Raw genomic sequence first — 26,286 nt, 5'->3', positions numbered from 1 at the left:
TCACTGCATGACAGCACAACTATGGGTTCTGGTTAATGAATCATTTCAATTCATTTCAATTTCAAGCTTCATTCAGTTGATTCAGTTGAGGAGCATCATGAACAAAAGAAGCAATTCTTCAGAAAACAATAAGTAGCCGGAAGGGATACAGGCCTCCAAATTGGTTCGACTCTTATGAGAACGGTACATCACATGTATTGGGTCATATGACAGAATGATAGAGGCACACGCCCCATCTCTATCATCGTGATCATTGGGGTCAATACCCCTCCAAAAAAAAGGATCCAGTTGCATAACACATTCACATATCAACTTGAAACCCACTCCACTGGATTAGCATGTCAAAGATTACCTAAATCAATAGCAGTGTCCTTTGGGCCTCTAAGGACAATTGTGCATTTTCTCAATACAGCAGGACAGTATATTGCAATGCATTTGGCTATAAGAAGATATATTGATCAGTTAAGTCTGTAATGATTCGTGTAAAATTAGACGCATCGATTGCTGCAGCATCAGTACAGAACGCAGTGTGGCGACAAGCTTCGAACTGCACTCGTTTCCCAAAAGCCTAATAGGATTGAAAGTCATGCCCTGCACTGCATACTAAAAACAGAACAGCCGACTGTCGCACTGTCTGGCACTGTCTAGAAGTGATGTTAAACAATTATTTCATTAAAGAATGAATGTTTGAGGTCAGTAAGATATTTATTTTGAATGAAATTAAGATGTTTATTCAGCAAGGACACATTACATTTATCAAATATGACAGTTGAGACATTTAAAATATTACAAAATATACATATATTTCAAATAAATGCTGTTCTTTTGAACTTGTATTCACCAAATAATCCTCAATAAAAAGGTATCACTATTTCCACAAAAATATTAAGCAGTTTTCAACATTGATAATAATAAGAAATGTTTCTTGATCAGCAAATGAGCATATTAGAATGATTCTGAAGGGCCATGTGACACTGCAGACAACTAATGATGCTGAAAAATTAGCTTAAATTTAACATAAAAAAGTTAATATTTCCCAATATTGCTGTTTTAATGCATTTTTGATCAAATAAATGCAAATTTGATGAGCAGAAGAGACTTCTTTCTAAAACATTAAAATGTTTTACCAACCCCAAACCTACTTGAACAGTATCTCAATATTAAAACGACAGACACAAATTTTTGTGTGCATATGAGAGTTACAATCTCAATGTGTCTATCTTTAAGTTTGAGCACATTTTCTCTGAGTGCAAGACTGTGTGTGTGTTGATTATAGGAAAATAGATTGTGGATTCCTGCTGAGAGTCATAAATCCTCTTTTTGCAAGGAGTCACAAAATTAATATCCATATGGCAAACAGTGGAAGAAATATTGCTAATGTGGGAATTTGTATGGTTGTGACATTGGCATAGTAATTGCACAAATTTGCTCAGTAATACTGAGTGCGGCACTGATGCCCACACAATTCTCGGTGCCAAAAGTGCAAGATCTGTCCTAGTTTGCCTTCCCGCCTGCCTTTTTTCCATTCGTTCTGTTCTTTTCTCTCTGTAGTGTTGGATCCGACTGTAAAACCTTTCGATTCATGTTCATCACAACACGTCTTCCTCTGGGCTTTAAATCTGAGGTTGCCCTGGTTCTCATAATACGTATCTCTTCATTTATGAATCCCTGTAGACATTTTAGCTTTATTTCCTCTAACTCTGACTTCCTTCAGTGCTGTGCCTTAAAAGGGATAGTCCACAATCACATATAAACAAGTGCAGCCGAGATTTGTTATGTATTTCTTTAGGTGAGTATACTGTATATACGCAGATAAAGTAGGATCCAACTTTTAATATAATCACTGGGCGTTAAAAAGAAGCAAAGCGGTCATATACAATTTGTGCAAAGTGTTTTGAAGTCCAAAGATAGCTTTATTACCAAAATTTATGATGTTATTTACTGATAATGTTTCCCTCCAGTGAGCTGTTAAAGGGATTGTTCACCTAAAAATGAAAATTTTGTCATCATTTACTCCCTCTCAAGTTGTTCCAAACCTGAATAAGAAGAATATTTGGAAGCAGAACAAAGAAATTCATGCCGGTTTGGAACAACTTGAGGTGGAGTAAATGATGACAGAATTTTCATTTTTGGGTGAACTATCCTTTTAACCACTGTGACTGGATCACTGAATCAGTGAGTACATTGAGTGCAGTGCAACTTAAAAATCGAATAAGTCTGATTTATGCATGAATCAGTCAGGGCTGCAAGCAGATCGTAGAGACTATTGGAGCGAATAGTTTTTATGATCTACTTGGGCTTAAAATGCAGTCCAGACCAGTTTTGTGAACCAGATCAACCAAATCATTGAAAAGATCTGACTCAAAAGAACAAACTGTTTATGAATCAGATATTGCTATTCCTCCAATGAACTCTTATGAAAGTGCTCATGTATCAATTTGTTTAGTGAATGATGATGATTTTGGTCTGTTCCACAGCACACACAAATTATTGTATGACTTCAGGTGACTTTGAATAAAGCGTATAAGACATATGAACTGCTTTTGTGTCCTTTGAAAAGTTCAAAAGCCTTCTTTTGTGTTCTTAAGAAGAAAAAAATCAGAGGTTTGGATTTGGAATGAAATGAGGGTGAGTAAATGGCAGATATCTTGTTTTTGGCTGAATTACCCCTTTAAATTTGACATCCCTTCACCGCCCTCAGCATTCTCTTTAACTCAGTGTCTTTTGAATTGGCTCAGGCTATCCCTCATGCTGTCTTTCGCAGTTTCCATTTCACTCTCTCATTATACATTTTGCTTGCACCCTCTTTTTCTTTGTAACACTCGTTCCCTTTTGCTTTTTCCCTTTTTCCATTTTCTTCCTTCCCTTGCAATTTCACCTTACTATTCTGGTGTCCCCTTTAATATTTTCCCCTCTCTCTCTCTTTCCCCATCTCCCAGTTTCCAATCTCTCGGCACACACTCACACATCCCATTTATTCCGTCTCTATGATTGATTTCGATTGGACAGCGTGATCTAAGGGCGACTGCAGATCACATCGTCTTTATTCTCGTCTTCTTCAGTCACTGTACCCCCCCCGACCCCCACCCCTCCCTCTGTGACTTCTGAGTAGCTGTTCTCAGTTCAGCTGCTTGAGCTGTAAACTGCCTCAGTCAGCACATAATCTCTAGAGATAGTGGGAAGGGGGGGGCGAGAGATCAAGGAAGAGACATTGCAATTGTGACTAGAGGAGGTGGAGAACTAAAAGAGAAATCCCATGTTTCCCTGCAGATATGACCACACAGATTGGCTTCATTTTTCCTGTGAGATAGGAATGTGTCCAATATGAACGAAATGTAAAAAGATTTTTTGCATTGTGACAATTTTCTCATGATAATTCTAGTTTTATTTTTGTAAACGTACTGAACGTACAAAGAAGCGCTGGACACTGGAAACACTGGATTTATCGATTATATACATTCTAAATAATTATATTGAAAAATATAAGGTACGATTTTAATTATATATATATAGGGCTGTCAAATGATTAATTTTTAATCTAATTACATGATATGTCGATTAATAAATCTAATTTCGAATCAAATTTGGCTGAGAAATTACTCCGAAAAGATACTTTAAAGTCATTTTTGTGTAAAGCATCAAATAGACATTACAAAAAGTAGCCTTAGCGAAAAAAAAAAATTTGTTTGTTTCAACAAATTTTTTACACATACTCTTTTGGACCATGACGGGTGAGTAAATGATGACTGAATTTTCATTTTTGGGTGAACTATACCTTTATTGTTTTTTTTTTTGTTTGGTTTTTTTCTATGGAAGTTATTTTTTAATTAAATTATACTAACTAAAAACTGCCAGTAGGTGGCAGTAAATGTCTTAATTATTAAGTTGTGTCATTCATTCATTCAATTCATTCAAACGGCTGATTCATAGAGTACCTCAGGGATGACACATTTTTGTAGGCAAAATCCAGAAGCGAGTTAGCATTTTTGGGCTTCCGGTTCCAACAGCGTAAAGTCTATGGGTTTTTTGAATGGGTTTTTGCTAAATCGCCTGAAATAAGGTCTGTGGTTAACAAAGCCTCTAAATATTTTCACGTTTTAATCTATGACATAAATCACACCAGTTATAACCCGCTTGTGATTTTTTAAAAACTTTACTGTGTCTTAAAAACAGCGGTTGCTAACAAATTGCTAAAAGGGACTACTTCCTTTGGCGGGGACTTTAGACGTCATCATGATAAACAGGACATTTGGACAGCATTTCTCATGAAAAAGTGGATAAGTATTCATACACAGCACACATCATAATCAGCGAGCATGTTTTTAAATAACGTTGTTTTTTAAATACAGTTTGAGGAAGCTTGATGGTGACGACGTTGATCCGCGACCATGGTGTGCTGTAGTCCGTTTATAGCCTGCTGTTAGCTTTTTATATCTGACCACTTTATTTAGGCTTCAAAATGTATTTATGTTGTTTTAACTTGTAAAGATTATCTTGATAGACAAAACGTGTGAGTGTCATAACCCTTTGTTAAACAAAGAGATTATTTTCTGCGATTTTCCAAAAGTCTATGGGAAAAATGCATAGGCTTTCAACCGAGGGAACCCGTGCGCCGCTAACTTCCGGGTTGACCTACAAAAACGCGTCATCCCTGAGGCACTCTATTCAGGAGTGAAGTAAATGGTTTTGAACTGTAATTTTTGTCTTTATATGTCAATAAAAAAAAAAAAAGTGAAGTAAATGGTTCTCTTTATGAATGGTCCATTGAATCAAAACGTGGATTCAAATGCCGTTGTGTGTTGCTCGGAGACGAAGCTCTGCTTTGTCTTTATATTTTCGTTGGCAAAATTGAGCAAAAGAGATAATATTGTGTCTAATATAACACAATATTAACTTCTAATTTATTGAACTGTTGTATAAAATCATGGTGCGTTCAAGTCATGTCGGAAAGATCGTATTTACGAGCAGAACCGACATGAACGCCACCACAATGTCGTAAATACCAGTGGGAAGCTCGTAATTTTCTTTAAGCTCCGATGTACGAGTTGGGGGCGTGTCAGTCAGAAACATAGCGAAATACCACAATACTTAGGCTACAGGTATTTAGCAGTGACATTGTCAGGCTTTTCTATTTACAACGAAGTAAGCTGATTCCCAGCAAAAATACGATAGCATCACAATATAAAAATGTAATATGTAACAATACATTTTAAAATGGCTTCATAAATTAATTAAAAACATAAAAAAGCAACATACAGTTAATGCACATTCTTTGCTCTACATTTTCTAGAAGCAGAAGTGTTGTTATTTTGTGTAATTAATTTAGAGAAGGCACACCGCCATCTTACTCCGACGAAAGTGACTTGAAGGCACCTACTGTTGTACACACGACTTCCCACCTCGTACGAACTTCCCAGGAAGACTTGAACGCACCATCAGTATCACATTTGCACTCATGCTATTCTGCACAGAAAAGCTGCACTCGTGTGATATTGCACTCGCTGCTTGTGTGATATAGCTTAACTAGCCTATATCATATGAGCTGTAAATATGAGACAAAACTCAAAAAGGGGTAATATTCACAAGAGACGTGAGAGAAGTGCAATTCAGTAGAGCGCGAGTATGGATTGTACTGTCAGTGTTTTCACTCATTGCCTGTTTTTTCCTCTTTACCCTGTTTTTTTTTTTTTTCTCTATTGCTCATGTCTACACCCTGCTTGGTTGTTCTCTTTTGAGGAGAGAGAACACTACTGCAGAGATGATTATTTTCTGAAGTGGAGGTTCGGCAGGGGGATAAGAACTACAGATTGCTGTGGTTGCTCAGACAAATAGCCTACAAGTTGTTTATTTTCAGCCTGTTACTAAAACCTGCTGTAATCACAAAGGCTTGCCCCAGTGTGATGCTCATTACAATTCAGTGCCAAACAGCTCCTCTCCTCTGTTTCCATCTCTTCCTCTGCTTGTCTGTTATGGCGGGCCGGAAGGTCCAAAAATATGGCTACCGACTTGTCGCGGGAATTCACTATACAATTGCCAGCAGCCACTGAGTTTACCACTGATAGGCCGGCGGTGCATCTGCATACACACTCTCCTCACGCAGCGACTCACCACTCACCACTGACTCTCCTCAGCCGGCGACTCACTTTCCTCACGCAGCGAACGACTCACTTTCCTCACGCAGCTGACCACTGACTCTCCTCAGCCGGCGACTCACTTTCCTCACGCAACGAACGACTCACTTTCCTCACACAGCTGACCACTGACTCTCCTCAGCCGGCGACTCACTTTCCTCACGCAGCGGACGAATCACTTTCCTCACGCAGCCGGCGACTCACTTTCCTCACGCAGCCGGCGACTCACTTTCCGCAGCCGACGACTCACTTTCCGCAGCCGGCGAGTCACTTTCCGCAGCCGGCGAGTCACTTTCTGCAGCCGGCGACTCACTTTCCTCACGCAGCATTAACTCTCCTCACGTTTCTTTTCAAATACTGTGATGGTGCAATAACTAACTACATCTAGTAAAATTGATCATTTTTGTGTTGTAAATGTAATTTATTCTGAAGCAATATTCCCATCAGTGTTCTGTAAACTGTTACTGTTAAGATGTAAACTGTTAATCATCAGATTTGTATATGCCCCCTTAAAGGGATAGGTCAATCAAAAATAAAAATTCTGTCATCATTGACTTACCTTCTAGTTGTTCCGAACCTGTATGAGTTTCTTTCTTCTGTTGAACTAAAAATATATTTTGAATGTCAGTAAACAAACAGCTGACTGTAGAGAGTGACTTTCATAGTAGGAAAAAAAAAAAAAATATGGAAGTCACTGGCTACCATCAACTGGTTACTGACATTCTTCAAAATATCATCCTTTTTCTTTCTTCTGTTGAACTAAACTCATATAGGTTTGGAACAAACTAGAGTGTAAGTCAATGATGACAGAATTATCATTATCATTATTATCATCAATTATCACAGGTTTAACGATCCCTTGAAATTGATTGTCATGGCATTTTTTTTTTTTTTTTTACCTTTTTAAAAAGGTACTTTTCCCCTAACCTTGGCTATCAGTCTCATGTTAATTAGAATAACTCACTGTAGGGCTTTTACCGTTATTTTTTCCACGGCAGAGGAAACAGAATCTGCATCAGAAGTGGCATTTAGATGCATGTATAAAATTGAATATGAATGTGCAAAACAAGCATGAAAAACACTGTTTAACAACTTTACAATAAAGATCTATAAAGCTTTTGTGGATTTTACAAATTATCTTTAATATACAATATTCTGAAAAAGTGACATTTCCCTTTTTGCAAAGTTCAAATGTTGATAAAATATATAACTTTAACTAAAGATACATTTTTGATTTGCAGCTGTCATGCTTAAACACTGGTTCTGCAGATTTTTGACATTTCAAAATTGCATTGTTTTTGTAACCATCACATTAGACTCAGTGAAACAGTCACTGTTTAGGGGCCCAAGCTGTTGGTGCCTTGTTTAAAATGTTATTTGTAGTGAATGCTCTTTTGAATAGTGTTATCAAATAAGGAATCTGTTGTAAGCTGATTAAATTTTTTTTTTAAAAAAAACATGAAAGTAGCGTATACCATAAACTAATGTGATGGTTACAAAAACAATGCAAATTTGAAATGTCAAAAATCTGCAGAACCAGTGTTTAAGCATGACAGCTGCAAATCAAAAATTTATCTTTAGTTAAAGTTATATATTTTATCAACATCTGAACTTTGCAAAAAGGGAAATGTCACTTTTTCAGAATATTGTATATATTGTATAAAGATAATTTGTAAAATCCACAAAAGCTTTATATATCTTTATTGTAAAGTTGTTAAACAGTGTTTTTCATGCTTGTTTTGCACATTCATATTCAATTTTATACATGCATCTAAATGCCACTTCTGATGCAGATTCTGTTTCCTCTGCCGTGGAAAAAATAATAAAAGCCCTAGAGTGAGTTATTCTAATTAACATGAGATTGATAGCCAAGGTTAGGGGAAAATTACCTTTTTATAAAGGTAAAAAAAAAATAAAAAAATGCCATGACAATCAATTCCAAGGGACAGTTAAACCTAAATGATAATTCTGTCATCATTGACTTACACTCTAGTTTGTTCCAAACCTATATGAGTTTAGTTCAACAGAAGAAAGAAAAAGGATGATATTTTGAAGAATGTCAGTAACCAGTTGATGGTAGCCAGTGACTTCCATATTTTTTTTTTTTTTTTCCTACTATGAAAGTCACTCTCTACAGTCAGCTGTTTGTTTACTGACATTCAAAATATATTTTTAGTTCAACAGAAGAAAGAAACTCATACAGGTTCGGAACAACTAGAAGGTAAGTCAATGATGACAGAATTTTTATTTTTGATTGACCTATCCCTTTAAGGGGGCATATACAAATCTGATGATTAACAGTTTACATCTTAACAGTAACAGTTTACAGAACACTGATGGGAATATTGCTTCAGAATAAATTACATTTACAACACAAAAATGATCAATTTTACTTGATGTAGTTAGTTATTGCACCATCACAGTATTTGAAAAGAAACGTGAGGAGAGTTAATGCTGCGTGAGGAAAGTGAGTCGCCGGCTGCAGAAAGTGAGTCGCCGGCTGCAGAAAGTGACTCGCCGGCTGCGGAAAGTGACTCGCCGGCTGCGGAAAGTGAGTCGTCGGCTGCGGAAAGTGAGTCGCCGGCTGCGGAAAGTGAGTCGCCGGCTGCGTGAGGAAAGTGAGTCGCCGGCTGCGTGAGGAAAGTGATTCGTCCGCTGCGTGAGGAAAGTGAGTCGCCGGCTGCGTGAGGAAAGTGATTCGTCCGCTGCGTGAGGAAAGTGAGTCGCCGGCTGAGGAGAGTCAGTGGTCAGCTGTGTGAGGAAAGTGAGTCGTTCGCTGCGTGAGGAGAGTGTGTATGCAGATGCACCGCCGGCCTATCAGTGGTAAACTCAGTGGCTACTGGCAATTGTATAGTGAATTCCCGCGACAAGTCGGTAGCCATATTTTTGGACCTTCCGGCCCGCCATAGTCTGTATCCCCCCTTATTCGTTCCTATACACCCCTGCTCCTCTGCGTTTGAATATTCTTTTCGTTTCATGTTTGCTGTCGATCGTAGCTGGCTCTTTGAAAACACAACATTATTTTGATATCTTCTTCAAGGGTAATCAAAATATAATTTCTGGTTGTCCTTTTGTAGCAGTTCATGCAATCAAATTAAACATATACAGCTTCTGATATTATATGTAACATTTAAAGGTGCCCTAGATTCAAAAATTGAATTTACCTCGGCATAGTTAAATAACAAGAGTTCAGTACATGGAAATGACATACAGTGAGTCTCAAACTCCATTGTTTCCTCCTTCTTATATAAATCTCATTTGTTTAAAAGACCTCCGAAGAACAGGCGAATCTCAACATAACACCGACTGTTACGTAACAGTCGGGGTGTACGCCCCAATATTTGCATAATGCCAGCCCATGTTCCCAACATTATGAAAGGCATTACACAAGGGCAGCCAGTATTAAAGTCTGGAGTTGCAAAGCCGAATCATCAGACTAGGTAAGCAAGCAATAACAACAGCGAAAAATGGCAGATGGAGCAATAATAACTGACATGATCCATGATAACATGATATTTTTAATGATATTTGTAAATTGTCTTTCTAAATGTTTCGTTAGCATGTTGCTAATGTACTGTTAAATGTGGTTAAAGTTACCATTGTTTCTTACTGTATTCACGGAGACAAGAGCCGTCGCTATTTTCATTTTTAAACACTTGCAGTCTGTATAATTCATAAACACAACTTCATTCTTTATAAATCTCTCCAACAGAGTAGCATTAGCCGTTAGCCACGGAGCATTTAGCCTCAAACACATTCAGCATCAATGTAAACTTCCAAATAAACACTGTACTTACGCGATTAGACATGCTGCATGACGAACACTTTGTAAAGATCCATTTTGAGGGTTATATTAGCAGTTTGAACTTTTTTTTGTTGTTGTTGTTCAAGGCAATCGCGAGCTTCGGGGGCGTGGAGCACAAGATTTAAAGGGCCAGCAGCCCTGAATCGGCTCGTTTATAATGATGCTCCAAAATAGGCAGTTAAAAAAATGAATTAAAAAAAATCTATAGGGTATTTTGAGCTGAAACTTCACAGACACATTCAGGGAACACCTTAGACTTATATTAAATCTTTTTTAAAAAAGTTCTAGGGCACCTTTAAAGGACATTATTTGTCATATTTACATACTGTAGGCAACATCACATACATCATTAAGAGATTTTGCTTGTACCGCACTTTTATTAAAAACAATAGTCAAAGAGTGGCCTCCACTGTGGTATAAAATATTGTGTGTTGTAATGGCACTAAAAGAAGATAATCTCTCGAAGCAATATAAAAATAATTTTCTCTTACACACAGGTCATGTGGAAATGAGACCACTTCTTGGTGTTTTTCTGTTCATATTACTCACATGGTGGATATTATAAGCCATCAGGATGAACCTCTTATCAGCTGAAACCTGGAACTTCATGGACTTCAGATCCTAAAACAGAAATAACATCTATGATCTTAAAACAATATTTTGGGTTAAAAACATAATAAGCTGTATAATACACATCTATAGCATGTTCTCAGTTTCCAATAATTTATATTTATATTGGACAATCAATCATTTCCCTCATCCCTCAGTTAGTAAAAAATAAGCAAAATCATATCAATTATGTACAAACGGAACTATTATATCATATTCAACTTATATAATTAGTTTTAATGTTTATCTTGGTGCAATGCCTTACTCCATAGATTTCCATTGAAATGATTTAATTTTAGTTTATTTTAGAATTTTTCTGTGGAAACCATGGCTGCGTACGAAAACTTAGGCAAACTTGTTAAATATTTAAATGAAATATCTAATTACTACAATAGTAATTTCTTACTAGAAATTACATCAGAAGTGGAAAACGTCAAAAACGTGCATTTACACACAAACTGACCACCGACCAAAACTTCAAGTTTAGCATTATAAACACTGAATTATTACCAACATATAAAATTAAATTAAGGACATGCATCAAAAATTGGGAATGTTGGACAATAAATATATGAATATAACAGCTTGATTTTGCAGTGTTGTCTAATGTCCATTAAAGCAAAATTATCCAAAAGTGGGAATTATGGGATAACGGACACAGCAATGCGTCATGTATTATAAGATCGTTATGTTTGTAGCGTGATCCATTAAAACGTACAATATAGCCTATTTCAATTTAGACCTAGATATTATAACTATTATTCCACTAGGTCTGAAATATATTGTTCACTGCAAACATGATGATTTGAAATTTATTCATTATTAATTTACTATTAATAAATGTGTAAAGTTGCATAAAATGAAAATACTCAATAAAGTAGGCTAACTATGAGATGGTTGAATGGTTGGATTACACAACTGGTAATAAAACATATATAGCAGAATAGATAATTTACTGTAGGAGCCATACAATTTACTGGTGACTTAAAGGTGCTAAAGAGGATGTTTTGTTTTATACATTTTTGCAATATTACTTGAAACTGTCTTTACTAACTGATAAAAGACTATTTATTAGGTGCACTGAAAGGAATAATATTAATATACATCATCTGTGCACGAGGTAGGGCCTTAAAAACATCAGCCAATCGTTTATGCGATCATCACGTAAACGATTGGCCCTCTGGCTTGTCAATCACTGCCATGACGTTCCTTGTGAGAGACGTGCGCGGCTGGGCGCTCCAGTAACTTTCCACACTCTACAGGCGCCGCATGCGATGTTTTTGTCAGGAGACAGGAGTAACAACTGCAGATTAGGAGTTACCTGCGGTGAATCTGACATAACGAATCCACTAACACGACACAGCAAATGCCGGTGGTAAACACTCGTGTTCCTATACTCGTGCACGAGTTTTGGGAGGCGTTCCCTTGAAATGAGCTGTGAAGGAGGGGGGGTTGTTCTTACGCATGCGCTCATTTCAAAAACTCAGTAACGGTCTTTGGTTTCTCAGTCGACGAAAAGATCCTCTTTAGCACCTTTAATTTAAAAATCTGTTCTATTGCGCTTCTGATTTGGAAGTGAAATTCACAGATTTTGTGTGCGTAAGATGTGAAGGATTCTATGGTCCAGTTAGTATTTTCACCCCATAATGGCGGCCGCGCTACCGGAGCGCCATCTAGTGGCTGTTACCCAAAAAGTATCAGAGTGTCGCCTCTTGGGTTCTAAGCTCTTTGGCTCAACTACCACAGAATGGAACGCACAGGATTGTGGGATATCAAAGGCAGCAATGGATACATCTATGCTGCCTTCAAAAATCAGAGACAGGAAGTGAAGCTAACAATGGTTTAGGACGTGCCTTGATGCCTACCTATAGGAATGCATCCTCCGAAGGCAGCATTTTTTTTTTTAAAGTTATATTTATGGGCTTTTTGTGCCTTTATTCGGAGAGGACAGTAGAGAGCAGACAGGAAAGCATTGGGTGGAGAGAGGGGGGCGGGATCGGCAAAGGACCTCAAGACAGGAATCGAACTCAGGTCGCCGCGAACGCATTTGTGCCATATGTCGGCACTCTAACCACTAGGCTATCGGCGCCAACCGAAGGCAGCATTTTGAAGTTTTTGGACGCAGCCAAAGTGTGCTGCATATGTCCTGAAAAGTGAAGCCAAAACATTTTGATCGCCCCCTAGTGGCTGGCTGCAGTATAGGTCATAAACCCCGCCCTCTCCATGTCATCAAATGGGACGCAAGCCAAACTAAAAAATCCAATTACACTTCAAATAATTTTTTTCGAAGATAGTTTCTGTCATTTTCTGTCAAATCAAGTTGTAACGTCATGATTGACAGCTGTGCTTGTGTGATCGGGACCTTGATAACGCAGCTCCACCTCAGGATCACTACTGTACAGACTCAGGCTCGTACGTAAATCGGCAACAACTTCATTTTTCTAGTGGAAGGAAATTGAGACATCTTTTTTGGTGGAAATCAACAACATGCCATGGAGCTCAACTTGAATTCTTCCCTTTAAAACATCTAGAATCTGCAAACCATGAATGTAGAAAGTGCATCGTGGGTAAGAAATGTTGTCGGGGCATAAAGCCATTGGGACAAGTGTAATAGTGTTGACAGTGCGGGTAGAGGTTTTAGAGGAGAAGTATCTGCCATCTCAACAACATTCCACTGAGCGTCTGAGGCAATGACCCATATATGATTCTCAGTGTAACCCAGCTGCTGCGTTCAAAGGGTGGCCCTGCTGAAACAGTCTCTTTGAAGGTACATGCTGCGGGATCAACTGGGGAGAAGTGCAGAAAGGGGAAATAAAAGACAAAGCATTAACTATTAGAGCCTCTGAAGCCAAAGCACTATTTGCTCTTTCTCTTTGCTCATTTCTTAGCATTCTGATTCTTTCTTGAAAGATGTTTAGCTACCAGTCCATACACTCTCTCTATGGAGTGACCCATTTGTCAGGTTCCATGAGAATGGAGCTAATGGAGTTGTACGTCTTGTCCTGCTCACATGCCTCAAGGGGGTTGTAATTTTCCAGAGAGCTGCTCTACGCCGGTGGTTTGGGACGAGGACAAGACTGTATGAGTGCGTGTCTTTGCATGGCCTTTATTTACTATGCTGCTGTCTTTTATGTGAATGCATGCATGTGTAAGTATACACTCACCAGGGTGCTATTATCCAATAGCGTGGTGGTTAGATTTGTGCTGAGATTGTGGATTAAAACGTGACCCTCCTGGGTGCAAAGTGACACCTCGTTCTCTGTAAAACACGAATATTAAGCAGCAACTGTTTTCAACTACATTGACAATAATAGCAAAGCAAATCAGCATATTAGAATGATTTCTGAAGGATCATGTGACACTGAAGAAGTTTTAAAATATATTTAAATAGAGAATGGTTATTTTTAACTGTAATAATATTTCACAGTAATACTGTTTTACTGTATTTTTGATTAAATAAATCAAAAATGGCAGCTATGGTTGCCAGAAATAGTAAAAAAATACATTTAAAAGCAAGATTTAACTTAAATTTAAAGTAAAAAAAAAAATTTCTTTATATTTCAAACGTATTTTATTATAGCATTCGATGCACTAATAATTTTGCATGCTGTATAATAAACAGTGAATGTGAATAGAAATGTAGCCTGATGACTGTCACTTTTATTGAAAAGTAAATCGAACATTTTAACTATTAGCAGAAAAACACATCCTGTCTCCTGTTACATTTTAAGACAAATGAATTGTTGTGCTCCAGGAGCTCTAAATGATCACAAGGTTCAAATCAATGAACCTAAACCATTCACTTAAACACTGTTTGTAAAATATAATGAAGTCTTTACCATTTAGCCACGTCGCACATGGGTCGTGAACTCTAAAATCCTCGCTCTCGAGGTTCTCCAGAGTGAGACGAGACAGCAGCAGGAGGTGAGACTCGTCTGAAATACAAGATTAGGCAGTCAGTTAAGGACAACCACAACTCCTGTCCTGAGGAAAAATAATGTCTGTTAGAAGAATATACAGCATTGTCTAAAAATCTAATCTTGATTCTACTGATGCAAATGCAGTAGGATGAAAGAAAGAAAAAATGTTACAAATAAATAAAAAATTAGATTGTGGAATGTAGTTCCACACATTGAAACAAAATCTATTTTTCTGCACTCATATCTTATTAAATATTGCATGTAAACCATATTGTTTTAGTTCAAAATTAAGTTACCAGTCAATTCTGCCAACAGAAAAACATATTATTGTTTAATGTTCTGTTATGCAAAGATTTAGAAGAACTTCTCTTATGTGAGTCGGGTCCAAAATGAACATGCGACAAGCCTCAAAATCAAGTAAAACTTGAGCTGCGTTTTCACTGAAATTACCCGGAACAATTTGTCCCAGACCTGTCTGCGGCTGCATCCGAAAACTGAAAAATGCTGTCTTCGGAGGACGCATTCCAAGGTAGGTAGGCATCAAGGCGCGTGCAAATCCAAAGTTAGCTTCACTTCCTGTCTCTTGAGATGCCTTCATCTGATCGATTTTTGAAGGCAGCATAGATGTATGTATCCTTCACTGCCTTTGATATCCTACAATCCTGTGCTTTCCATTCTGTGACAGTTGAGCTAAAAATAAAGATGGCATCTGAAAGTTGCGGTTGGTGGTGAATTTGGGTGTAAATCTATGTTTTTGACCATTGTTTTCCACCTTTTCTGTCATTTCTAGCAAGAAATTTCTATTATAGTAATTAAATATTCGCTTAGTTATCACCATAACTCAAGCTATTTTGCTGTCTTAGAAGTCTGTCTGTTTCGTGAGGTGCCTTCGTGCACAAACGCTGCCTGCAAAGTCATTGCCTGCAGAGAAGCAACAAGTCAGCTGCCTAAGTTTTCAGATGCAGCCTACATTTCCATTGCGGTCTAAAGTACCATGAAGAAGAGTCCGGTGACGACTGCGTGTGACTTTCCAGTTCCTGCTGGATTTTGTCCTCCATATATAAGCTTAAAGTGTTAGTTCACCCAAAAATGAAAATTCTGTGATTTATTACTCACCCTCATGTCGTTCCACACCCGTAAGACCTTCGTTCATCTTCGGAACACAAATTAAGATATTTTTGATGAAATGCGATGGCTCAGTGTGGCCTCCAATGCCAGCAAGACAATTAATACTTTCAATGCCCAGAAAGCTACTAAAGATGTATTTAAAACAGTTCATGTGACTACAGTGGTTCAACCTTAATGATATGAAGAGAATACTTTTTGTGTGCCAAAAAAAACAAAATAACTACTTTATTCAACAATATCTAGTGACAACAAAACACCGCTTCATAAAGCTTCAAAGCTGTACAAATCTTTTGTTTCAAATCAGTGGTTCAGAGTGTGTATCAAACTGCCAAAGTCACGCGCCCTAGTGGTGAACCATTGAAATTTCAAAACAATTATGACATAACGAAGCCTCGTTTAATCACATGACTATGGCAGTTTGATACACAATCTGAACCACTGATTTGAAACAAAAGATTCGTAAAGCTTCAAAGCTTCATGAGGCAGTGTTTTGAAATTGCACATCACTAGATATTGTTTAATAAAGTCGTTATTTTGTTTTTTTGGCGAACAAAAAATATTCTCGTCACTTCATAACATTAGGGTTGAACCACTGTAGTCACATGAACTGTTTTAAATACGTCTTTAGTAGCTTTCTGGGTATTGAACGTGTTAATTATCTTGCTGGCAATTCGTGTTCTGAAGATGAACGAAGGTCTTACGGGTGTGGAACGACATGAGGGTGAGCAATTAATAACAGAATTTTCATTTTTGGGTGAACTAAACCTTTAATAAAGCCTGAACCTCATCATCAGTTCATCGGTAGTAATTTTTAAACTCCATTGTTGATTCAAATAGCAAACAGCTCTTACTGCACGCACATCAACAGACTTTTAAAAATGGTGGTTGAAATAAAATGCTGCGTGGAGTCAACCAATCAAAATGCAGCACCCAAGTCCGACCCCCAAAAGTTCCTGAACTTTGAAAAAGTACTACCTCGTGAGCAGGGACTTTCTGAGGGGGGAAATTTTTACCCCGAACTTTATTTAGACCCAGGTCCCAGCAGTCGAAACACACCGAGTACCACCCCAAAGTCCCTAGTTCCAGGGGAAAGTTCCTGCGGTGGAAACGCAGCTTTGGATTTAGCCATTGGGACCCTGCAGCTCACAAAATAACAAACTCTTCTATATCCTAACATAACAGATCATCAAACATAACTCTCTAATTTCACATATTGCTCAACAACAAATGCGGCTATTACACTTAATTTCAACATTTATTCTCCCTATAGAGTCACCTGCTCAGTGAATGAAAACAAAGAAACATTGTGTAGGCAGTCCCAAAGCACACAAATTAAGCAAGGTTCTATTACAGAAATTTATGTTAATAGCACCCAAACAAAAATACTTCTGTTAGTTACATAAGCTCATTTTTAGAGCTAACCTGAGCATGCAGCAAAAATCCATTCTGAGTGTTCCCTGCTTTGTTTCCGCTTGTCTTTTCGTATTTTTGTTTGTGAATGGATGTCTTATATATGAGCTTTCTGGCACTCACATAAACCCTCTATAATCTTCTGTTATGTTTCGCATCTCTCTTTCTTCCCTTATTGTAGCTGATCTCACATCTCTCTTCCTTTATCCTTGGTTTCCAACCTCATTCAATTTATAATCATTTACTCCTTCAGTCTCCATCTTACCGGGGGTGAGGAGAAAAATTGAGAGGGTGACCAGAGACATGACCCCCAGGATGACCACCATGGCAATACCAATTCCCTTCCAATTCCGAGGAGGTCCTCCCGTGCTGCCAAGGTCCTGCTCAAAAAACAAAAATCAAAGAAACGGCATTAACTTTCCCCCTCATACACAGTCTCCCCACCGCTGAGGGAGAATGTATTAGTGCTGCCTCATTTGCACCGCCTCAGAGCAGGGATTTCATGTGAGACGTGTGTATCAGTGCAGCAACCCTCCCGGGAAGAACGAAAGGACTTCACTCTGACAGAAATCTGTGTCATTTAGAACAATCCTTCATAAAACCGGCAAGAAAAGAATTCCTCGAGTGAAAAATGAGAAGCTAATTGAGTCTCATATTTCAGTTGTCTTAATTTCCTCAGAATGGTGCCTCATTTCACCTTTTTAATGGGCTTATGTATTATAAAGTGCGCGTGGGGGTGTCATTTTACGCTATGTGGGGTGCGAGGTTAGCATTTTGGGGCTTGGAAGCTTGCAAAGATGCGTTCTCGAGTGTTTCGAAGCTGAGTCTACTGCAGCAAAGCAGGGCAGATGATACGAGCCAGAGTTCTGTTATGAAACAGTATATTAGATGTGTTTTCAGCTCCCAGAATGCCTCTGTGACAGCCAAGGCTAAAGTAAAAAGCTTTAGCGGTGTATCTGACGGGCAGGTTGGGACGGTTACGAGACCATCAGTCATGATCAGGAACAATAAACAGCCACTCCAAGGCTAGTGGAAAATCACTACTGGTGGCAGAGAGGTGGCGATCATGGAGTAAGTGTTTACTCATTGACTGTCCATAAAACTTAGTCTTCATTATCTCGGTGTCTTATGTTTGTGGTTTCAGAGGGAGAAGTTAAGCCAACACTTCTCACCTTCCATCAGCGGTAGAGGTGAATGAGAGATCTGTGTTAGTAGAGAGCGGGGATAAAACTAACCAGCTGGCATCCTGGCAGACTCCTTAACCTCAGCTGTTTTCAGGACAAAAAGAGCAACACGAGAGCTGGCTGCCTGCCATATCTCACCTAAACAGCTTCCGACTGGCTGGTAGTGCTGTATACACCATCACAGCAAGCTGATGTGAATGTTTTTTTGGTGTCCTTGTTGTTTTATATCAACTCCTGACAATAAAATGAATAAAATTGGATTAAAACTGTAAATTTTTATTTTCCAAGATGATGACTAATAGTGTTAAATAATATATTAAAGACATTAAATAATAGTCTGGAAAATCAGATTTTGTTGAAAAGGAAGAGTTTATTGAACCTTTAGACAAATCATTTTGTTGAGAATCATATTTGATACATCAGGCTTTTGTGGCTCATATAGTATGATATAGTGAGAATATGGAGCTCATACTCAGGGCAAAAAAACACTATTTTATGATGCACAAATATACAATTTGGTGCAGATGTTATTTATATGGCTAGTAAGATAAAATTCTGATAGCTTGCACTACTATTGAATTAAATTCTGATAGCTTGACTACTATTATATATTATATATATATATATATATATATATATATATATATATATATATATATATATATATATATATATATATATATATACACACACACACACACACACACATATACATATATATAAATGTTTCACTCTTTGTTATATTGCAGCCATTTGTTAAAATCATTTAAGTTCAATTTTTTTCCTCATTAATGTACACACAGCACCCCATATTGACAGAAAAACACAGAATTGTTGACATTTTTGCAGATTTATTAAAAAAGAAAAACTGAAATATCACAGGGTCACAAGTATTCAGACCCTTTGCTCAGTATTTAGTAGAAGCACCCTTTTGATCTAATACAGCCATGAGTCTTTTTGGGAAAGATGCAACAAGTTTTTCACACCTGGATTTGGGGATCCTCTGCCATTCCTACTTGCAGATCCTCTCCAGTTCTGTCAGGTTGGATGGTAAACGTTGGTGGACAGCCATTTTTAGGTCTCTCCAGAGATGCTCAATTGGGTTTAAGTCAGGGCTCTGGCTGGGCCATTCAAGAACAGTCACGGAGTTGTTGTGAAGCCACTCCTTCATTATTTTAGCTGTGTGCTTAAGGTCATTGTCTTGTTGGAAGGTAAACCTTCGGCCCAGTCTGAGGTCCTGAGCACTCTGGAGAAGGTTTTCGTCCAGGATATCCTTGTACTTGGCCGCATTCATCTTTCCTTCGATTGCAACCAGTCGTCCTGTCCCTGCAGCTGAAAAACACCCCCCTTTGGGTTCTTCTTTACCTCTCTCACCAAGGCTCTTCTCCCCCGATAGCTCAGTTTGGCCGGACGGCCAGCTCTAGGAAGGGTTCTGGTTGTCCCAAACGTCTTCCATTTAAGGATTATGGAGGCCACTGTGCTCTTAGGAACCTTAAGTGCAGCAGAAATTGTTTTGTAACCTTGGCCAGATCTGTGCCTTGCCACAATTCTGTCTCTGAGCTCTTCAGGCAGTTCCTTTGACCTCATGATTCTCATTTGCTCTAACATGCACTGTGAGCTGTAAGGTCTTATATAGACAGGTGTGTGGCTTTCCTAATCAAATCCAGTCAGTATAATCAAACACAGCTGGACTCAAATGAAGGTGTAGAACCATCTCAAGGATGATCAGAAGAAATGGACAGCACCTGAGTTAAATATATGAGTGTCACAGCAAAGGGTCTGAATACTTAGGACAATGTGATATTTCAGTTTTTCTTTTTTAATAAATCTGCAAAAATGTCAACAATTCTGTGTTTTTCTGTCAATATGGGGTGCTGTGTGTACATTAATGAGGAAAAAAATGAACTTAAATGATTTCAGCAAATGGCTGCAATATAACAAAGAGTGAAAAATTTAAGGGGGTCTGAATACTTTCCGTACCCACTATATATATATATATATATATATATATATATATATATATATATATATATATATATATATATATATATATATATATATATATATATATTATATATAAATATTATACACACACACACACACACACACACACACACACTGAACAAAATTATAAACGCAACACTTTTGTTTTTGCCCCCATTTTTCATGAGCTGAACTCAAAGATCTAAGACTTTTTCTATGTATGTCTATTTCTCTCAAATATTGTTCACAAATCTGTCTAAATCTGAGGGCGATGAGGACGACAAACATGCAGATGAGCTTCCCTGAGACGGTTTCTGACAGTTTGTGCAGAAATTCTTTGGTTATGCAAACCGATTGTTGCAGCAGCTGTCCGGGTGGCTGGTCTCAGATGATCTTGGAGGTGAAGATGCTGGATGTGGAGGTCCTGGGCTGGTGTGGTTACACGTGGTCTGCGGTTGTGAGGCCGGTTGTACTGCCAAATTCTCTGAAACGCCTTTGGAGATGGCTTATGGTAGAGAAATGAACATTCAATTCACAGGCAACAGCTCTGGTGGACATTCCTGCAGTCAGCATGCCAATTGCACACTCCCTCAAAACTTGAGACATCTGTGGCATTGTGCTGTGTGATAAAACTGCACGTTTTAGAGTGGCCTTTTATTGTGGCCAGCCTAAGGCACACCTGTGCAATATTCATGCTCTCTAAGCAGCATCTTGATATGCCACACCTGTGAGGTGGATGGATTATCTCGGCAAAGGAGAAGTGCTCACTAACACAGATTTAGACTGATTTGTGAACAATATTTGAGAGAAATAGGCCTTTTGTGTACATAGAAAAAGTCTTAGATCTTTGAGTTCAGCTCATGAAAAATGGGGGCAAAAACAACAGTGTTGCGTTTATAATTTTGTTAAGTGTTATATGATCAAAGCTTTAAGTAGTTTTATTTGTGAAGGCAAAACATAATGAAATCCAATACAATGATGATTGAGAGATGTACAAATAAACGTTCCTCAAAAGCCTAATGCTCACATTTTAACATGGTGGACAATCAAGTAAACTACGTCGCTTCAGTCCAGTGAGTGTTCATCTTGAATTTTGAAATATTACTAACAATATAAAAGTTATTCTTACATTTACTTTATAAAAATCAGTAAAGACTTAACAGCAAAAAGACGTATACCACGACCTGAAGGGTGACATTTTTAGAATAAAACTATGTAACAAAGGACAGCTGTCCGAGTAAACCTCACTCCTCTGGCCTCAGAGGCTCACTAGCAGCTGGCGTTAGCTTGTTAACGCGCGAGTTTGCCATGCCGGAAAATCCGCTCAGAGCGGTGCGAGTAGAACCAGAGGTGTTACAAATAAAGGGCCCTTTACTTGCTAAAAAATATAAAAACCATCAATCAGATGACTAAATGCATGTAGTAAGTTGGGTACAACAGATTTTGCAGCCAAGTTTTGATTGAGCTTATAATTGAGAGGCATATCAAATATGATACAGTAAGCTTTATACGGTTAATTGTTTATCATTGTATGTTCAGAATTAAATAGTTTCCTGCTATGTTGTATGACGCCTACCTCTGTTTAGTACTATTTTTTTAAGTAAAGGTAGGATAGGCAATTAGTTTTATACATTTTTGTGTTATACTGGTTGAAACTCTCTTCATATCCTGATAGCAATCAATAATAGAAGTGGTTTAAATAATAAAACAGATTTCAAAACACTGCTTCATGAAGCATCGGAGCATAATGAATCAGTGTGTCGAATCATGATTCAGATCGCGTGTCAAACTGCCAACGGCTGAAATCACGTGACTTTGGTGCTCCGAACCACTTATTCGACACACTGATTCATTTATGCTCTGATGCTTCCTGAAGCAGTGTTTTGAAATCGGCCATCACTAAATAAGACGTTATTTAGGGGTTTTTTTGGCGCTCCAAAAATATTCTCGTCACTTTATAATATTAATATTGAACCACTGTACTCACATGAACTGATTTAAATATGTTTTTAGTACCTTTATGGATCTTGAGAGAGGAAGTGTCCATTGTTCCCTATGGAGCCATCAGATTTCAACTAAAATATCTTAATTTGTGTTCTGAAGATTAATGAAGGTCTTACGGGTGTGGAACGACATGAGGGTAAGTAATAAATGACAGAATTTTCATTTTTGGGTGAACTAACCCTTTAATTCACCAAGCGATGTTCAGCTGTCATCTTGGAAATTAATTTTTTTTTTTCACATTTTTTTATTAAAATAGCAGTGCTATTCTCATTTGGCAATGTTATGTTTGCAAATCTGATGGAGACACAGATATAGCTTCCACCAGTTTTAATATGAAAGTGCAGACAAACATAAATATTTCCAAACATATACACATGGAAATTAGCGGTTATGTTTCTGTGGCCTAAATTCACAGCTTTAGAAAATCTAATTAGAGTCTCTGAGATCTTGGATGCTGCTCATTGTTGTGAAACAAAAAGATAACTTCAAAAGCTTCAGAGGTTGCCAGCATGAATTCTAGCCAGAGGCTCATTATTAATAGATCTTACTGGAAGCTTCACACAATTAAAACAGCTGCTGATAGTGTCTGATAAATCACTTCAAAAAGTCATTTTCTTACATCAAGCTCATCCACAATCAGTTCAAGCCCTCCAAGTCTGAACTTCATTATCATGAGACACAATACTGGCATCAGATCAGAATGATACTGTATGCTGCACTGAAAATAATTATATTTTATAAATCATTTTTCTTGGTTTCCATAAAAGTACAAAACTTTGGGGTCAGTAAGATTTTCTTTTAATAAATTCATTATTTTATTCATCAAGGATACATTTCTATTCATCAAAGAATGCTGAAAAAATTTATCACGGTTTCCACAAAAATATTAAGCAGCATGACTGTTTTCAACATTGATAATAATAAGAAATGCTACTTGAGCATTAAATCAGCATATTAGAATGATTTCTGAAGGATCATGTGACATGAAGACTGGAGTAATGATGCTGAAAATTCAGCTTTGCATCACAGGGATTAATTACATTTTAAAATATAGTATAGCAAACAGTTATTTTGAATTGTAATAATATTTCTCAAATTACTGTATTTTTGATCAAAAATATTTAGTAAATTTTCTTGATACTATTTTAATCCTACTTTTTAACTGGAAATAGTTTTTTTATGTATTAAAAGGTGCAGTGTGTACATTTTAGCACCATCTAGCGGTGATGTTGTGAATTGCAACCTACAGCTCAGCCCTCCCTTTCAAAGCACATAGAGAAGCTATGGTGGCCTACACAGGACAAAGATGTCATCTGAGACATAGGAGAGTAGCCAGTCAAGCAAACGCGCTCTGTAGAACAGTAGAAACATGGCAGCGCAAAATGGCGAATTCGATGTAAGGGGACCCGTGGTCTATGTAGATCGAAATGGCTCATTCTAAGGTAATAAAAACATAATGGTTCATTATGTAAGGTCTTTATACACCACTGAAAACTATCAATAGATCCTCCTAAATATTACACACTGGACCTTTAAGCACAAATTTAACATCATATAGAGAGGTCTAACACAATTTCATTTGATTATAAAATAAACTGGAAAACGAGAAAAAAAAAATACACATTAAGATTATGCTTTTTTCACTTTTTTCCCGTTACAGTGGCAGCCACAACAACACAATTAATGTAATTTGTTCACACTGTTGAAAACAAGATTTACACTGTTTTCATTTCAAAGGCGTCTCTCTCATTACGGGCCGAGAGCCCAGTACTCTCTGTGTTAAAGCTTCATCAGCTCGGTTTCCGCAGGTCCCATGAGCCCTGAAATGATACTACACTGCCAATTAGGATGTCTGTGTTGGCAAACGGGAGAATCCTGCATCATAGATGCAAGAGTATCTTCAAACGTACAAGTTAATGCATGCTAAATTGGAAGAGAATTCCCCATCTGAGGGATGCAGTGCTGTCTTAACCTTCAGAAAGTGATAGACTGATAGATGGGTAACCAATATGACCAATTTCATGGTAAATTCAAGAATTAATTACTTTACCAGTGATCAAGGAAAACCCGTTTTTCCCTTATTCTGTATGACTACACAACAACAAAAACAATGATAATAATAATCAAATAATATTTAAATTTTATGATTTAAATAATAAAATAAATATATTACTATTGCAATAATACTATTATACTGTAAAATATAAAATACAGAAAATCACATCCCTGTACTGTACATTTTAATATGTGCGTAAAATGCGAAAGGGAACTCTGGAGTATGACGTATGAGGGAACCCACAATGAACCAAGCATCAAATAATGTAAAATGGCACGGAACAAAAACAGTGGAGTAGTCATTATGTGACATGTTTGTTACAGCAGCATCTCTGAGATCTCAAGTAGATTAATTAGCAGAAGTTATTACTCCTCCACCTGCACGTGACGTCATTAACTACAGTCCTATATTGCTGAACCAATGTGGTTCAAACGACAGAGGTGTGACCATGTTACTTACTAAGGTTTCGAGAAACAGTCGCGACTGGTATGGTAGTTAATCAACGAGTTGCATCATTGTACGGGAAACGCACCCTAGATCAAGAGATTTAACGATTCTGAGAGCCGTTGTGAAAAGGGAGGTGACAAATAGAGCCATGGAGTAAAAGTGAAAGCAGCTGGCCTTCAAAAGCCTTGGCACTGGTGTCAAAGTGACACATTTTCAGCCGGGCAGAGTCCCAAGTAGACAGATTTCTCATTGTATTCCACTCAAGCGCTCAGTTCACAGAGCAGCGCCTCTACAAAGCTGTCAGTCACATATATTGTGCCACTCCTGCAATGCAGAAAGCAAGGCTCCGCGTGGGCGACAATCTCATCAACGATGCTCCCGTGCTATAGGAGGGAGAGAAACATGTTTAGAGGTTCGATAATGTACATCTCATTGGCAAAATCTTAACGTACCTAACCTCAGAACAAGCAGAGGAGATCGATACCAAGGGAAGTGAGGGGAACTCCAGTGGGAAATAATTAATATGAGAGCGGGGAGCTAATCTGATTGTTCTGAGAGACGTTAAGTCTCATGTGAGTATTTTCTTGGAGAAAATTGACAACCGGTGCAGAATGGTGAACTGTGATCCCTTGGGATTACATGTGGGCTAATATGGGTTTATTATTGGGAGATGCCGATATCGATATCTAGAGAGCAAAGTGGCTAGCTACATGTTTCTGCTATATACATAATATAATTTAAAGGTGCCCTAGAACCAGTTTTTACAAGATGTAATATAAGTCTAAGGTGTCCCCTGAATGTGTCTGTGAAGTTTCAGCTCAAAATACCCCATAGATTTTTTTTAACTGCCTATTTTGGGGGTATCATTAACTCTGCACCGATTCAGGCAGCGGCCCCTTTAAATCGTGCGCTCCCTGCCCCCCGAGCTCTCGACTATAAAACAGTGCATTTACAAAGTTCACACAGCTAATATAACCCTCCAATGGATCTTTACAAGATGTTCGTCATGCATACTGCATGCATGCGTCGGATCATGTGAGTATAGGATTTATTTGGATGTTTACATTTGATTCTGAATGAGTTTGAGGCTATGCTTCGTGGCTAATGCTAACATTACACACTGTTGGAGAGATTTACAAAGAATGAAGTTGTGTTTATGAATTATACAGACTGCAAGTGTTTAAAAATGAAAATAGTGACGGCTCTTGTCTCCGTGAATACAGTAATAAACGATGGTAACTTTAACCACATTTAACAGTACATTAGCAACATACTAACGAAACTGTTACGGTTCGATGTTGTAGAGAAGAGGCGTTCACGGACGTCCACAGCAAATGGGTATTTTATTGACACAACATAGAGAAACAACATGTAAACACAAGGTATAACATAAGAACAGACAAGGAGTGAAGGGAGTGAGTCCATATATATAGGGAGTGCAAACGAGGAAGTCCAGGTGATGATGATGAGTGAAGATGGGGAGATGACGAGGGAAGTGAGTGCAGGTGTGGAGAACAAGAGGATCATGGGAATTGGAGTTCTGGAGACAAGGGATCTGTGACAGTACCTCCCCCTCCCGGTAGGCGTGACCTCACGCCGTAGATGGAAC

At 38.0% G+C, this 26,286-nt stretch overlaps 1 protein-coding gene across 4 annotated transcripts in view; it reads right to left on the bottom strand.

Annotated features, from left to right (window-relative positions):
- LOC125260383 (inactive dipeptidyl peptidase 10) overlaps positions 1-26,286 on the bottom strand; it is an 84,615-nt gene that overhangs the window by 39,359 nt on the left and 18,970 nt on the right. The window contains exons 2-5 of one of the 4 annotated variants that reach the window (XM_048178709.1): positions 17,269-17,386; positions 14,385-14,480; positions 13,710-13,804; positions 10,486-10,557 (exon numbers count right to left, since the gene is read on the bottom strand). In XM_048178709.1, the coding sequence (XP_048034666.1) occupies positions 10,486-10,557; positions 13,710-13,804; positions 14,385-14,480; positions 17,269-17,386 (381 nt within the window). Of the gene's footprint in view, positions 1-10,485; positions 11,049-13,709; positions 13,805-14,384; positions 14,481-17,268; positions 17,387-26,286 lie in introns of those variants that run through there. The other 3 variants (XM_048178710.1, XM_048178712.1, XM_048178711.1) reach the window with 3 other exon arrangements.

This window comes from Megalobrama amblycephala, linkage group LG24 (genome assembly GCF_018812025.1).
Source record: "Megalobrama amblycephala isolate DHTTF-2021 linkage group LG24, ASM1881202v1, whole genome shotgun sequence".
Lineage (NCBI taxonomy): Eukaryota > Metazoa > Chordata > Actinopteri > Cypriniformes > Xenocyprididae > Megalobrama > Megalobrama amblycephala.
This window is presented reverse-complemented; position numbering and strand designations above follow the sequence as displayed.